This window comes from Triticum aestivum, chromosome 7A, assembly GCF_018294505.1.
Source record: "Triticum aestivum cultivar Chinese Spring chromosome 7A, IWGSC CS RefSeq v2.1, whole genome shotgun sequence".
Classification (NCBI taxonomy): Eukaryota; Viridiplantae; Streptophyta; class Magnoliopsida; order Poales; family Poaceae; genus Triticum; species Triticum aestivum.
In genome coordinates this window covers 45053518-45069296 of record NC_057812.1, presented here as the reverse complement: position 1 = coordinate 45069296, position 15779 = coordinate 45053518, and the positions used below count along the sequence as shown (strand labels likewise).

The following is a 15779-nucleotide window of genomic DNA, read 5'->3' as shown; positions in this document are numbered from 1 at the left end:
CTCGCACGGAAGTTCTCTTGGCGAATGTACTACTCCCTCTGTTCATTTTTATAAGACCTTGTAGACAATTTAGACATCACCCAAAACAGTGCAATGTGGGCTGTCTGAAACGTCTTATAAATGTGAACGGAGGGAGTAGCTGATTTCAAGGGCTCCACGACATTCAACCATGCACATTGATTGTTTATTAACCGTCTGTGCGCGCTCATACACATTATTGCTCAATCTTCTCCCAAATAGAATGGAGCTCTTTCTCGCAACACACAGTTTTTCTCCTGCTATCAAATAGATCATGGATGATAAAGGTAAATGAGCCAGTGGCATAGACTTAGAGATGGGATGAGACCAAACAGAGCTTGTGAAAGATCACTAGAGAATATGAGACACCGCAACTGAGATCACTCCTACTCGGTGGACTTGGTAGTTCTCTAATAGATCCCTGGGTCTTGAGATACTTCAAGTTTGGAACCAAGGCCACCATCTGCCAGAGGCTAAAAACAGTAGGAGTGGGAGAAGAAAATTCTGAAACCAAACTCCTCTGTGTGCTGGATATGAAGATGGACATAATCAAATAAGTAGCTAATCTTCATGCAACGTGGACTTAAGTTATGACGCCACACCTGTTCCGAGCATGTGTAGCTAACCACACGTGGACTTAAGAGACTCGATAGTTGTTTGCATGATGCTATAATAACGCATCTGTGACTATGTATCTTCTCATTTTTGCATTGAAATGACAAAAAACATGCCAAAATAAGAAACCTAGGGATAATTCCATTTTCCAACCGTTAGGAAAATTCCTCTGAGTAAACCAAAATTACATCACAGAGCAAAAATCAATACATCCCCCTGGTGGCCCATGTGGATGTGTGTGAGAGCATGTACTATACGACATAGTACCACTCACTCGGCTGCAACATAAATCAGTGTAAAATAGGAGTAGTACTAACCCAGCAACCTTCTACAAGGCATAGTAATTTGTGATCCTCACCCGTATGTTATATGTATGTGTTGTGAGACACTCTACCTGAAAAGCACTGTTTTCTGTTTCCTGGCTCTATCACAGATAGGCCAGCGATGGGGTGGGGGGGGGGGGGGGGGGGGGGAGGGAGGGGAAAGGCGCCGGCGGCTTGAAGACACCAACAGGAGAACAAAAGATAACCTTTTTTATGGAAATGCATTAGGGAATAGGAAGTGCTGGGAATGAGAGAACAATTGCTACATGCTGCTAAGGCTGCACATGTACGGATGATGGAGGTACAACAGCAAGTACTTGCACTAGTAGACATGCTCATCCGGCGAATCAAGATCGCAGTGGGGATTCCTGCTGTGAGACGATATGCCACACCACCTAGGCTAGCACATTCATTACACAGATGGCGTTATGAACCATCGGGATGTTTTGATCAAATTCACCGAAAACGAGATAGAGAAAAGGGGTCCAAAATATAATCAAAGATGATCACATGCCCTTCTGCTGTTAAAGAGCAGTGGTACTGTCGGAAGTTTTCAGTGACCTTTACGTTGTTTGCTCTATAAATTTCATATTAAACAACTGAATTCAGAAGCAATGGGTCACTAGTCTGTCATAAACATAATGCTTAGCTTTGAGATGAATACAGTTAAGCAAATTATATATTTTCAAACGAATTTACTATTTTGTCTGTACATCTGGTAATCTCGCTACAGCAAAGCAATAGTAGAAGTTCATCAGCAATCACATCTAAAGAAGTTCATCCCAAAAATATTGTCACACTGCCGGTAAGCGCTATGTCAGCAGGTTACCTCTTGTTCTTGTTCTTGTTCTCCTTCTTGTTTTTCATCTAACAAGAACACCAAAAAAACAGAAACATAGGAATGACTGTTCCCTGAAAAAACATCCACGAGCAGAAAATAATCCAAAAAAATTGATGCGTGAAACAAACTTAGCTGTGCATTATATCAGAGCAAGCTCACACTGGATAGAAGAAGAAAAACGATGATCCGGGTGACCGAGAAGATAGTACAAGAAGAAATAGATGGACACATGAAGTTGGGGTTACACAGGATTAGGCTACAGAAAGGGAAAAAGAATCTTCAGCTCATGCCTACATTGGAATAGGAAATTATAATACCGGTAAGCTCTGAGGCCCAACATAAACTCGTTGGATATGCAAAATCTTCCTCTCTTTCTTCTGCCAAACCCTGTCAACTAGTTCTTCTCCCACATCCAAAGTCAGTTCTTCAAGAGTCCTCACATGTTCAATACCATCTGGTAGCATCTTCAGCTGTGGGCAGAGCAGGAGCTTAAGATCAACTAAGCTCGCCATGGCGCCTCTTACTATCTCTATTTCAGTGAGATATGGTCCACCTCGTATTTTCAGTACCCTGAGCTTCGGAAATGATGCTGCGGGAAAGTACAACTTATCACCAGCATACGCATGATAAAGTTGAAGCTTAACTAGATGCTCCAATCCCTTAAGATACAGAAAAGCGCCGTTGTTAAGCTGTGAGCCAACAAGCCTCAGAAATTTAAGGTTCTTCAGTTTACTAAGTGCTGTGAAGAAATTAGGCAGGGATTCCTTGGATAGTGCACCAAGCAAGAAAAGCTTCTGAAGCAAGGGAGGTGCCTGAAATGCTTTGAGATGCGAAATTTCCTGATTATCATCTGCCTGGATTCCGAGACGGGTAAGATGAATCATTCTGCCAATACCCTTGAACAGATCTTCACAATGGGAACCTTGCACTTTGCTGATATGGAATGTTCTCAACTCCACAAGAGCACCCATGGCACGGACCATTTCAGCACTAGCTTCCATCTGTAGAAGTGTCTGCAGGCTAGTCAAAGAGCATATACCAGCAGGAGCTGGTACACCAACAGAAGGAACAAACTGCAATGATGGTCCAACATGCTTGGAAGTCACAATAAGATGTGTCAACTTACTGAGCTTCATAACTTGCGATGGTAGCTTCATTATTTCACACTTCCAGGCATCCAACACCAGCAAATTTTTTAGTCTTCCGATGGATCCTGGAAGACTTGAGACTTTTGTTCGCCTAAGGCCAAGAAACCGCAGATTACGCAAGCCAAATACCTCTGCTGGAAGACACTTAATTGAACTATCTTGCAGGTTCAGAACACACAACAACTTGTTGCTCATTGCTAGTGAACGGAGTGAAATGAAGCTAAAAGAACTGTGGAAGACAAGCAATGAACGGAGATGCGGAGCATTCTGTGCCAGCAGAGCAATATCCCCTGTTTCATTTGATACACGTCGTGCTTCTCTGATGGTATGAATTTTCAAGGGGTTATAGACACCGCAAAAGTTCTCTTCACGTGCCTTGGAACGAGCTAAAACACGAAAGATGTCGTGCATTTGAACTTCATATACACATCCAGAGTCATTTCTCTTGACTACCAACAATAGACACCGGTGGATCAGTTCGGTCAGATAATCCTCAGCCACCTCCTCGAGTGTCTTATGTTCACTCTCTTCAACAAACCCTTCTGCAACCCAAAGTCTTACTAGAGATTTTCTCTGCATCACATATTTCTCTGGGAACATGCAACAATACAGAAAACAACTTCTAACACTATGTGGCAGATCTTCCAAACTAACCTTCAGGATTACGTGCATATCCATGACGGGGTTGTCGGTGAGCTGCTTCTTCATATCTTTGTACACTTTCTCCCACTCAGAGAAACATGTGCTTCGGAGTGATAACAATCTCCCAATGCATTTGATAGCAATTGGCAAGCCATTGCAATTCGTTACAAACATGCCCGCCGAATCTGATAACTCTGGTGGGCAAATCCTCTTCTCTTCCTTTTGAAATGCCTCTCTACAGAATAGATCGAGTGCATCATCTTCTCCGAGTGGCTGCAAATTTATTATGTTTGATTCTGATGCTAGTGATGCTACCTCATAAATCCTTGATGTAAACAGTATCCGGCCCTTGCCATGAAGAAAAGCATCTCTACAATCAAACCACACATTCACATTCCACACATCATCCAGAACGAGAATGTACCTTTTGTGCTCGAGGTAACAGCAGATCGCCTTCACTAGGCTTCTACAGTCTGTTACATCAACATCCTTGGGAAACTTCTTTGTCCGGTCGTTCTTGCGGAACTCCTCAACTATTTTCCTCATCAGGTCATCAGCTTCAGAGCTTTGTGATACTGTAACCCAAGCACAAATGTCAAAATTATCCTTGACAGAACTATAAACATGATGAGCAAGTGTTGTCTTGCCTATGCCACCCATGCCCCACACAGCTGCAATCAAGTTTCGTCGATCCTTATCATGGACCCATTTCATTAAGAAATTTTTTTCCTCCTCAATCCCCACAGGATCATCCTCTGCTTCAAAGGAAGTGTATCTTAAACAACTCCAAGTTGAGCCATTTCTTCCTGGCAGCCTTGCACCTCTCTGAATGCCCTTCAGATCATATCTTCCCCTTCTTTCAGCAGCACTCCTGAGATCAGCCTTGATATCTCGGAGACGGCCTGCCAACCGGTACCATATCTTGATTTGCCTCACCCTCCTGATTGCCTTGAAGAGAAGCATACCTCTAGCATCGTCCGCCAACTCGTAGGTGAACTCATCGACGACATCTTCAATGTTGAAGGAAAGAATCCTGATTTGCCTAACAAATGCAGCAGTGGTCTCATCAGTGTCTCTGAAGCTCTCGGCAGCGTGCAAGAAAGCCTGAATACTCTCCAGCTCACTCTTGACCTGCCGTATCTCGCAGAATAGGCCCTTCAGAGCATATCCCTCCACACCAAAGAATGACCCTGCAAGCTCTACAACCTCACTCAAGAGCGCATCCCCGAGCTTCAGAATCAACGCGCTCACCACTCCCTCCGCCATGCCATGCAAGCCTGTATGAGCTTGAATGCACATTGACACCCGATGCATGGTTTTATCAGCCATCGGTTGCCAAGACCAAGGTTTAATCCCTGCATATTCCCCAAGAATCAGCACATGTCCGATGAATATTCCTGCAAGGGTAGGCTAGGCACTCGGATATTCTACCGCCGTTGAGCACATTCAGAGTTGAAAAGCTGCATACCGGAATACGTACTAATTTGAGCAGTATATCCTTCCTTTAGATTCTTCTTACACACATATGCTTGTGTGATATGCAGCAACATATGCTTGGATTCTTTCGAGCGGCGGCACTGCCTGACAAGAGAGACGCCAAATGAAGAAAACAAGAATCACCCTGTTTGGCGAATTCCAGGAGACAACACGCGTAGTTTTACTGGAATCAACCAATCAAACACCGATGGAGGTCGAAGCATCCGTGCTTCCTCACTCCACACACACACAACTCCGGCCGCCGCTGTCGCTCTGCTCTGTCAACTCCGCCGCAGGGCCTGAATCCCCACCTCAACCTCTGACTCGATCCATTGCTGCGCATCGGGAACTCCGCCTTGCCTTCACCACCTCGACGCCGCCTCCTTTTGCACCGCGACTGCGACCGCCGCCACGGTCTCATCTCCTTTACCGGCATGCTGTCGCCACTCCGGCGTCTCCGCCACCCAGATCTACGGTGTTTTTTTCCTTTCTTTTGCGGGGTTGGGTATGGTGCTAGCTGCGCTATTTCCCGCTTGAAGCGGCCGGAAAAACAACTCCGCCCAAAGGGACCTCCTAATGGGCCGGCTACTGCGCGGCCCATTAAAGGAAACATTCATTTTTTACAAACACACAATTTAAATATATTTTCTAATAGTTTCATAAATCTGTTGAAAAAATGAAGTATTATCTAGTGCAATTGGAAACATTTCATGTGTACGTAAAAAATGTTTCTACAAAATTAAATATTCATCTATTTGGAAAAAATGTCCTCATATATGACATATATTCAAAACATACTCACATTTTTAAAAATGTTTTCATGGCATCGATTTGTGACATTAAAAATATTGTTCATTTGTATGAAAAATACAATAATTCTCATAAAATATTTTAAAATTGTTCACTATGTATGAAAAAAGGTTCATGCATTTGAGAATAGGTGGTAACGCAAGGCGACGGACCTCCGTCCCATGGGCTAGGTTGGATACTGGGCCCTTGGGATTTTTTGCTCCTAATTGTATCATCACTGATGGGCCTCTCAGCTCAGTTCCTCTGTGAAGAAAATTGTTAGTATTGATAGAGAACCACTGTCACGAGGTGCCTAGCTAGAGGAGCTCATATATGTCGCATTCTGCGACAAGCGCCGATTCACATAGGAGCACCCCGAATGTGCCGGCCTAGTACCATCAAGCGCGAGCCAGCGAAACTCACCATAGTAGTGTGTAAATCCAAAAAAATACGGAAAAAACTGAACACCATACTTTAAGGGTGTGTTTGGTTGGAGAACGAGGTGGAATGGAATGTCATGGTTCCATTTCATTAGAATGGGTCGGTTCCGTCTCTGTGTTTAGTAGCGATAATTATGTGGAATGGAACGGTTTTGTTTTGGTGTTTGGTTCAAGAGATAACATGGAATGAATTTGAATCAAAAAGTTATTTTAAATAGGAATTGTGAGATTACCTCTCACATATAGCTTTTCACATTTGAAAATCCATGAGTTAAGTAAATTCCAATATTTTCAGAAATAAATATACTGTTAGTATTCTAACTGCAGATAACAAAAGTACATAACCACAACAAAGAGTAGAGTGTAGATAAGCAGAAAGAGGGAGCTTCCAAAACTGCTGTTATGGCTGGACGGAGCTTCGCCGCTGATTGTTGCTCGCTGCCACACAACCAAGAACTTGCACTGCTGCTACTGGAGAAGGCCTGTGAGCGGAGTAGGAGCACAGCTGTGTGGTGGAGGAGGAACTCGATGGTGCTCCGCGTCATGAGCGGGGAGGTCCAATCGAGGAGGCCTTGCTGCGCGTCCTCGCCTTCCCAAAGCACAGATGGAACAGGTCCTCCAGCAGCTGGTGCTACCCGCGCCGGCCGCCGGCGACCGCCTCCCAGGCTGCCGCCTTGCCGCCGATCTGCAACTGCACCTCAGATCGGGAGGGATGTCCTCCAACAGTTGGTGCCACCCGCGCCGGCCGCCGTCAGGCGCCTCTCCGGTTGCCGCCGCCTGCCGGTCTCCAACGAATCCTCGGATGGAAGAGGGAGAGAGACGAGGGGTGGCGGCGCTGAGTGCGGGTCGTGGAAGGGTGGGTGAGAGCGAGCGTCGCGAGCCGTTCCCTGTCGTTCCACCGATTTGGAGGTATTGGTTCGTTCCGCGTATTGAGCGAATATACCGTTCCTGGGAACGAGTGGGTTCCAATTCGTTGGATGAACTGAACACATGAATGGGCACTCGGAATGGAACCGACCCATGCCATTCTACTTCATGACTGAAACCAAACACACCCTAAGAATTTCAGCCCGAACGCCTCCTAGGCCATTTGATTCCTGGCACGAATCTTAGAGCGTGGAGAGCGTGGAGATCGACCACGTCACGTTTTTTTTTTGTTCGAAAAAACAATGAGTCATGGCGAACACATGTGACTCTCTTATCACTTCCTCCTTTTCCAGTCGCGCTCATTTCCCTGTGTTATCCGCTCTCCTCTATATGTCGTCTTCTCCCACTCTACTATATTTTCCCTTATCCTTACTGTGAGAGGATGAGTGAATTGTGGCGGCAGTGGCTGGCCAAGCCGAACGGCGGCGGTAGCCTACCAGCTTCTTCCTACCTGTGATGAGCCCACTGCTGCAAGGATTGATGTCGTGCATCGCCAGATTGGATCTGCACCGCCCCCATCTCGCGCCGGAAGCCCTGCCCACGATCCAAATCATTCAGTACCCTCCTATGCTCCCCAACATTTCTATAGCTAATTTGTAGGGACTGCCATGGATCCCGTGAATTTTTGCTATGTCTCCATTTTTTTCCCCCATAGTTAGTTGTAGCGACGTAGTAGTGGCGCAGGCACCCGTGCTACTAATAGTTGTTTAACCCACGTTACTACTAGGCTTTTTCCTAGTAGTGAAGTGCTTGCATTTTCCTAAATTTATTTTAAACTTTTCAGTGTTGTTTATTCAGTGAGAGAAGACATTCTCCTCAACTACGAGATGTCTTTGATGACTCAAAATATTGTGCCAACTGAGTGTCTTGGAGATAATCATAGAAGTAGCGTGTGTGTGCGCGCGCGCACATTCATAGAAATGAACGTATATGCATGTACATGAGCATTTGTGTTAAAGAAAAACACTCAGCAGGGGCGGAGCTAAGTGGTGGCCAGCAGGGGCAATGGCCCCAAGGTTGGTTAAAGATGTGAAATATATAGCATTTGCCCCCTCCTCTCACACACACAGAGAGATCCTACCATCACCAGTGAGGCCTAAGCTGTAGCATGATTAAAGACGTTATGTGATATTTTACTAGTTTCTTATCTCTATTTACACAAGCAGGTGATAGTAGTCACCAACGTCATCACGACACAATCCAGCCCACCATGGTGAAGGACAATCTGTCACACGCCACTACTATATGAAAATGGCATCCCATAGCAACGCATCAGCATTTACCTAGTTAAACACGTGGGTGTCTCTAGAAGACATGCCTTCTTATCTATAAATGAGCACGAGTTGATAGGCTAGTCATAGTGGGATTAACTTTTCGGCCTCCTCTAACGACTACCTAGAGATTAGGGTTTATTTTCTTCCGTTGACATTGATATCTGTCCGCCTCGTCTTCGGTGGCCTTAGGCGATGGAGGCGTGGTGGACCCCAGGCCTTGCCGAAGGAACGTTCATGCTCTGTTTCTAGGTATGTTTCTAGGGTTCATTAGAGTTCCTGCTCAGGAAGGTGAGATGTCAGTGGCTCCCTCAAGAAGGAATTAATAGGTTCCATCCCGCCTAGTCTTCATCCTAGTGGTACGTCTAACATCGACGGAGGACGTGTGGAGGTGTGTCTTCGGTGGATCTCACGATTCTGATAGTGTTGGTCTTTGGTGGATCATCGTGGATCCAATATTCGGTCATCTATGTTTGTGTGTCTCCAGGTTGGATTATTTTGATGTACGCCTCTCTTCAATGGCGGCGGATGTTGTTCTGGTGCACTAGTCTTGTGGGGCTTTAGTACGACGACTTCCCGACTCTCTACTATAATAAGTTTCTCCCGGCTCCGGCAAAGGAAGGGCGGTGACAGTGGCGTGCCTTGGGCTCGCTCTAGTGGTTGTAATCGTCGCTAGATGATCAACGGGCCTATATGTATTTTTTTATTATTTCTATTTTTATACTGTCATGACATTTCATGAATAGATCGGAAGTTTTCTTCAACAAATAAATAATAAATGAGCACATGGTATCTCTAGAATGACTTGACTAGATGACGAAAGAACCAATCCCTAATCAATCCAAAGGAAACCAATTAATCTTATATCTGCCTCTGTTTTTAATTAATTTCTATCTCTATCTTGGACTTCCGGAAAAAACATTATTATCTCTTTTATTTGATTTGGTGAGATTAGAAGCTCGTGGACAGTAACTCACGCATAACTTAGGCTAGACTCTACCCATCAGAGTTGACATATGGGGTATTTTTCCAAAGCATGTACTCCCTTTGATCCGTATTAAATTGTCGCAAAATTAGTACGACGTTAAAGAAAATATTATATATTAGCAAAATGAAGAACATATGAACTCTTGATATTGGTGTGAATTTTTGGAGGCCCAGCTCCATGGAGCCCGTTTTATTAAAAAAATAGAAAATCAAATTTAAAAGGTTCAAAAAAATTCAAATTTCTCCCATGGAAACTTATGTGTTTTCTGCACGAACCTGTAAAAAAATGTTGAAAATATTGTGATTTGTATGCTGTACTAAAAGACAAAATTCTGGCTCAACAAAAAGAAAAGTCGGTCCATTTACATATTTGTCTTTTTTTTGTATGCAGCGTGTGAAAGTATAGTGTTATGAAACTTTTCTTGGACGCATTAAACATGTATTTATGTATGTACAATTGTTTTAAAAAAAAAATTGCGCTAGGGAAATATGTATTTATGTATGTACCATTGGTCATTTGCGCCCTTGATATGTTCTAGTTCGATTGGTGCATATCTATCACACATCTTTTTCTTCATGACTATCGGCACTATAGATAATTCAAAGACACTATCAATATACACTCTTCAAGCCCTCTAGGCCAGTAACCATTTCGGCCGTCGGATTCGGATGTTTAGGAGTTTTTGGCAGTTGGATTTATTCGCAACAGCGTCTAGGCTTCCATTGCTATCCCCAGACTGTTGGTTTGTTACCCACTGCTCTGTAACAAAATCGATGATCCAATGTTATTTTAGACCTACAAAATCCTAATGGCCACCACATTTTGTTTGTTGTCTGCCATGTGGATAATGTCTAGTCGGTGATACAACCAGGCTAGTGAGTTTCTCTACTCATTAACAATACGAAAGCAAGAATCATCATTTATACGTACAACAATTTTTGAACGCGGCTAGCCATCAACTGTGCTGTAGAAGCTAAATTGGTAGCCGTTGATTTGTTCCAAAAGGTGAATTTCCACTGTGTATCAATACGAACCTCAAGTGATCTAACGCCTATTATTTCTTGGATTTGCGCTCTATAGATGCGCGGCAAAACTCTGCCAACCTAGATCGTTCTGGGCTTATCGCAAATTGTTCTTCACACAATCACACCTGCATGGTACTCCCTTCTTTTTGATTTATAGGGCTTACATTTGAAATCTCATCAACCTATCTCATAGTTTACAAAATTACTCAAACTTTAATTTGCATTAATTACAATATATGCATGACCACTAAGTGAGTACTAACGGTTACAACATTGGTTGGTTTCTTTTAATCCTTGCATGCATCAATTTAATGCACACTAGTAGAAAAAGGACCTAATGTGAGACACATTAGTCCCGGTTTGATTTTGGCCCGGTACTAATGGTATCATTAGTCCCGGTTCGAACGGCTATGCATTAATGCCGGTTCGTGTTGAACATTTAGTATCGGTTCGTGCCATGAACCGGTACTAAAGGGGTGGTGGTAGGCTGGCGTCAGGCTGGGGCCCCACGATCCCCTTTAGTCCCGGTTCGTGGCACGAACCGGTACTAAAGGGCTAACCTTTAGTACCGGTTAGAGATACAAACCGGGACTATAGGGCAATTTTCAAACTCTACCCCCCCCTGTGTATCGCCATTTCAGTTTTGAAACAAACAAAAGAAAATGATAAAAAATTCAAAAAAATTCTCGAGATGTAGTTATATTACTACATCTACTAGTTAGGAAAATTAAAAAACTTAAATTTGGACATGTTTTGCAAAAAAGTGTTATGAAAAAGTAAAACAGCTATAACATTTGCATACGATGTCGGAAAAAACATATAATATATCAAAATGTTCAGCACGAAAATCCGCATCCAATTTTGACGGCCTACGGCCTATTTGCAATTTTTTATAATCCTCAAATTCCAAAAGAAAAAAGATATGCTCAAATTTCAGTTTTTTAATTTTTTGGTTAAATCTGGTCAAACGACTTATTCAAGAAGTATTGATGTTACTACATAATTATTCAAGAATATTAGTGTTACTAAATAATTATTTCAATTTTTTGAATTTTGGTCAAATCTGGTCAAACTGTGGTCAAACTTATTCAAGAAATATTAGTGTTACTAAATAATTACTGTTTTTTAGAATAATAGTTTCAAACTCAAACGGTGAAACGTGTGACCTAATGTTCAAGCTAAACTGCTGAGGGTTAATAGGATTGACAGCTTACATTTGTTAGGAAAACAACAAGTGCTGACTTGGAAAGTAGGGGGGATAGAATTCCGAAGTTAAGCGTGCTCAGGCTGGGAGAGTGAGAGGATGGGTGACCAGCCGGGAAGTTAGACGATTTGGAATGAGTAATCCACACTTGAGCAGTTAAGAGGGGTGATTAGAGACTAAACCATCAAATAATTCAGAAAATTGAAAAAAAAAATCAAAATTTTTTTCAAAATTTTCAAAAAAAAATCTTTTGTACCGGTTGGTATTACCAACCGGTACTAAAGGTCCCCCATATCACGGCACGAGCTCACGCCACGTGATGGGCCTTTAGTGACGGTTCGTGCCAAACCGGTACTAAAGGGGGGGGGGGGGGGGCTTTAGTCTCCACCCTTTAGTGCCGGTTGCAGAACCGGCACTAAAGGCCCTTACAAACCGGTAATAAAGCTCCGTTTTCTACTAGTGGCACCTTAGAATGTGAACATGTGGTGGAAAAAAAAATAAAAATAAGACTTATAATATGAAAAACCAAGAAAATGTGATGAACCCAATAAACCGAAATGGAGGGAGCAGTGGCGGCGCTTGGGGTCTTCCTGGGAATTCCCTGGAATACCCAAGATTTTGGCCCCAATTTTTTTACTACATATGTTTATACGCTAAAATTTGGCCCACTGAGTCTAGCCCAAACTGGCACCTACGGCAGCGTCGCAGCGACGCACCAAACCACACACCACCGAGCCAGATTAGGCGGCCGATTCCTCCCCCGATTCCCAACCTAGAGGTAGCGGCGGCGATTCCAAGTCCGGCGGCTGCCCTCTCCCTCGGTCCCTCCCCTCCCATCCGGCCGGCGCTCTCCTCACTCCCTCCCCTTCCCTCCGCTCGGCCTCCGGCCCTCGCCGACCTCCCCTTCGCGAATCTGCAACACTGCATCCGGTCATGCCTCCCCCTGCCGCCAAGGCCAGGGGCCAGTCCGCCTCTGCCCTCTGGCCTCCCTGGCTCGGCTCGCCTTGCTAAGTCAAAACACTCAAAACATTGCAAGAAAGTAGTGCAGCACGAGACGTATTTACAAATCAAAACACTCAAAACATTGCAAGAAAGGCTATAAAAGCAGCAGACTGACAACCATTTTCTTAGACCGAACAGTTTGATCATGAGAAACCACGTGCTATGCGCCTTCTACCAGTTAGATATAAGTATATCATCGATCTCGCAAACAATGTACGTATATGATCAGTGTATGGGTTGGAGTGTTCCAACTTCCAAGGAGCAGAAAAAGTGAATACGCGTCAGCTAGCTCCAGGTCAATGCACGGGAATCACGCGGTGAAGGGAAGCCAATCCAGTTGCTTTGAGTGGTCGGACGGTCAAATGAAAGCACGCCTCGTGTCTCCAGAGGGTAAGTCAAAGATAAGATCGTTGGTGCACGTCATTGCCAATTGATTGATTAATACAAAAAAAAATGGACAGCATTATGCTTTTCATGGAAGGGCGATTTCGCTTCTTCCACATCTCGTCCAATGACCACGACCATGGCGGCTGCACCCGCCCGGGTGCCTGCCGGAGCGCCTGCAAGCCGCAAGCACGCGCCTTGCCCTGGGAAAACGCAAGACCGGAAGACACCATAGGGCACATCAATAAATCTGCGGCTGCTGTGTCGTGCGCGTCTCCATCCTTTCATACACGCAAGCATGCATGTACATGTATCACAAGGGCATGTTTTAAGTTTTGAAACTTATGATTTTTATTTGAAACTTGTGATTTTGTTGCTCATTTTTACCAAGTTTTTTTTTGCGGGATGAGACATTTTATTGTCAGTCGTAGGCACAAAAATCGTGATTTTATCAGTCGCTCGTACTAAGTTTCAAGAGTTAAAACTTATTATTTATATACAAAATTCGACAAAACGTATTTGAAATGGATCTTATTTGAAATCCCTCGTCACGACAATCACGATTATGAAAACATAACTTAATTTAAAAAATTTATTCAAAATATATGAAAGTTTGAAAATCGAAAGCCAAAAGAAAAAGCTCGCGTAGCAGCGATATTACAGTCACATGACCCAACATGTCACAAGCAACAATGGAGGAAAATTATATCATATAAACATTAAGTTTGGGCCTCTGGTCAGACCAGCACCAACTCGACGCACGTAGACCCCTGTGTCGCTCCCACGGATAGCATAGGAGAAACCATGATGCCGCCGGAGGCACCTCTCCTCCTGTCTCACCTTTCCTCGTCGCAGCCCGAGGGCACAACCGGGCATTGCCCGCGCCCCGTCAGAGGCGGCGTGGTTCTTCCATCCCTCCTGAGGAGATACAGCGTGGGCCGGTGTACCGTAGAGGAGATCGTGGCGCCGATACCCTCAAGCTACTAATCGACATTGATCTCCATGTAGAAACCACCACTATAGTTGGTGGTCTCCTCTGCAGCAAGTTTATAGAGAAAGGGCGAGTATACATGTATTTTGCAAGACTTGCAACAGAATTAGCTACATTATGCTTCATCGTCAATGGAAAGGTATTGTTGGAGAACATGGTAATTTCAAAATTTTCCTACGCACACGCAAGATCATGGTGATGCACAACAACAAGAGAGGAGAGTGTTGTCCACGTACCCTCGTAGACCGAAAGAGGAAGCGTTAGCACAACGTGGTTGATGTAGTTATACGTCTTCACGATCCAACCGATCAAGTACCGAACGCACGGCACCTCCGAGTCCAGCACACATTCAGCCCGATGACGTCCCTCGAACTCCGATCCAGCCGAGTGTTGAGGGAGAGTTTCGTCAGCACGACGGCGTGGTGGCGATGATGATGTTCTACCGATGCAGGGCTTCGCCTAAACACCGCTACAGTATTATCGAGGTGGACTATGATGGAGGGGGGCACCGCACACGACTAAAGAGGGGCGCGCCAGGAGGAGTCCTACTCCCACCGGGAGTAGGACTCGCTCCCTTTTTCCTAGTTGGATTAGGACTTGGGGGGAAAAGTGGAGGAGAAGAAGGAAAGGGGGGCGCCGCCCCCCTCTCCTTGTCCTATTCGGACTAGGGAGAGGGGCGCGCGGCCCTTGCCCTGGCCGCCTCTTCTCTCTTCCACTAAGGCCCACTATGGCCCATTAACTTCCCGGGAGGTTCCGGTAACCTCCCGGTACTCCGGTAAAATCCCGATTTCACCCGGAACACTTCCGATATCCAACATAGCCTTTCAATATATCAATCTTCATGTATCGACCATTTCGAGACTCGTCGTCATGTCCGTGATCACATCCAGGACTCCGAACAACCTTCGGTACATCAAAACATATAAACTCATAATATAACTGTCATCGAAACGTTAAGCGTGCGGACCCTACGGGTTCGAGAACTATGTAGACATGACCGAGACACGTCTCCGGTCAATAACCAATAGCGGAACCTGGATGCTCATATTGGCTCCTACATATTCTACGAAGATCTTTATCGGTCAAACCGCATAACAACATACGTTGTTCCCTTTGTCATCGGTATGTTACTTGCCCGAGATTCGATCGTCGGTATCTCAATACCTAGTTCAATCTCGTTACCGGCAAGTCTCTTTACTCGATTCGTAATACATCATCTCGTAACGAACTCATTAGTTGCAATGCTTGCAAGGCTTATAGTGATGTGCATTACCGAGTGGGCCCAGAGATACCTCTCCAACAATCGGAGTGACAAATCCTAATCTCGAAATATGCTAACCCAACAAGTACCTTCAGAGACACCTGTAGAGCACCTTTATAATCACCCAGTTACGTTGTGACGTTTGGTAGCACACAAAGTATTCCTCCGGTAAACGGGAGTTGCATAATCTCATAGTCATAGGAACATGTATAAGTCATGAAGAGAGCAATAGCAACATACTAAACGATCGATTGCTAAGCTAACAGAATGGGTCAAGTCAATCACATCATTCTCCTAATGATGTGATCCCGTTAATCAAATGACAACTCTTTGTCTATGGCTAGGAAACATAACCATCTTTGATCAACGAGCTAGTCAAGTAGAGGCATACTAGTGACACTCTGTTTGTCTATGTATTCACACATGTATCATGT

The 15779-nt window shown here is 44.4% G+C and overlaps 1 protein-coding gene across 1 annotated transcript; it reads right to left on the bottom strand.

Moving 5' to 3' along the window:
• Positions 1-328: 328 nt before the first annotated feature.
• LOC123152515 (disease resistance protein RPM1) lies at positions 329-7738 on the bottom strand. The gene is made up of 6 exons (XM_044572042.1): positions 7671-7738; positions 6026-6116; positions 5111-5168; positions 2115-4942; positions 1786-1823; positions 329-491 (listed from the first exon to the last, which is right to left on the bottom strand). Exons 1-6 carry the CDS (start codon positions 7736-7738, stop codon positions 329-331), a joined length of 3246 nt encoding a protein of 1081 aa, XP_044427977.1.
• Positions 7739-15779: the final 8041 nt, after the last annotated feature.

Excerpts from the sequence above, each read along its gene's own strand:
- LOC123152515 (XM_044572042.1), bottom strand. The coding sequence starts at position 7,738 with ATGGGGGCGGTGCAGATCCAATCTGGCGATGCACGACATCAATCCTTG. Across the intron at positions 4,943-5,110 it reads TGCATATCACACAAGCATAT|GGATTAAACCTTGGTCTTGG; the intron begins GTGTGTAAGAAG and ends GGGAATATGCAG. Across the intron at positions 492-1,785 it reads AACAAGAACAAGAACAAGAG|CCTCTGGCAGATGGTGGCCT; the intron begins GTAACCTGCTGA and ends TACTGTTTTTAG.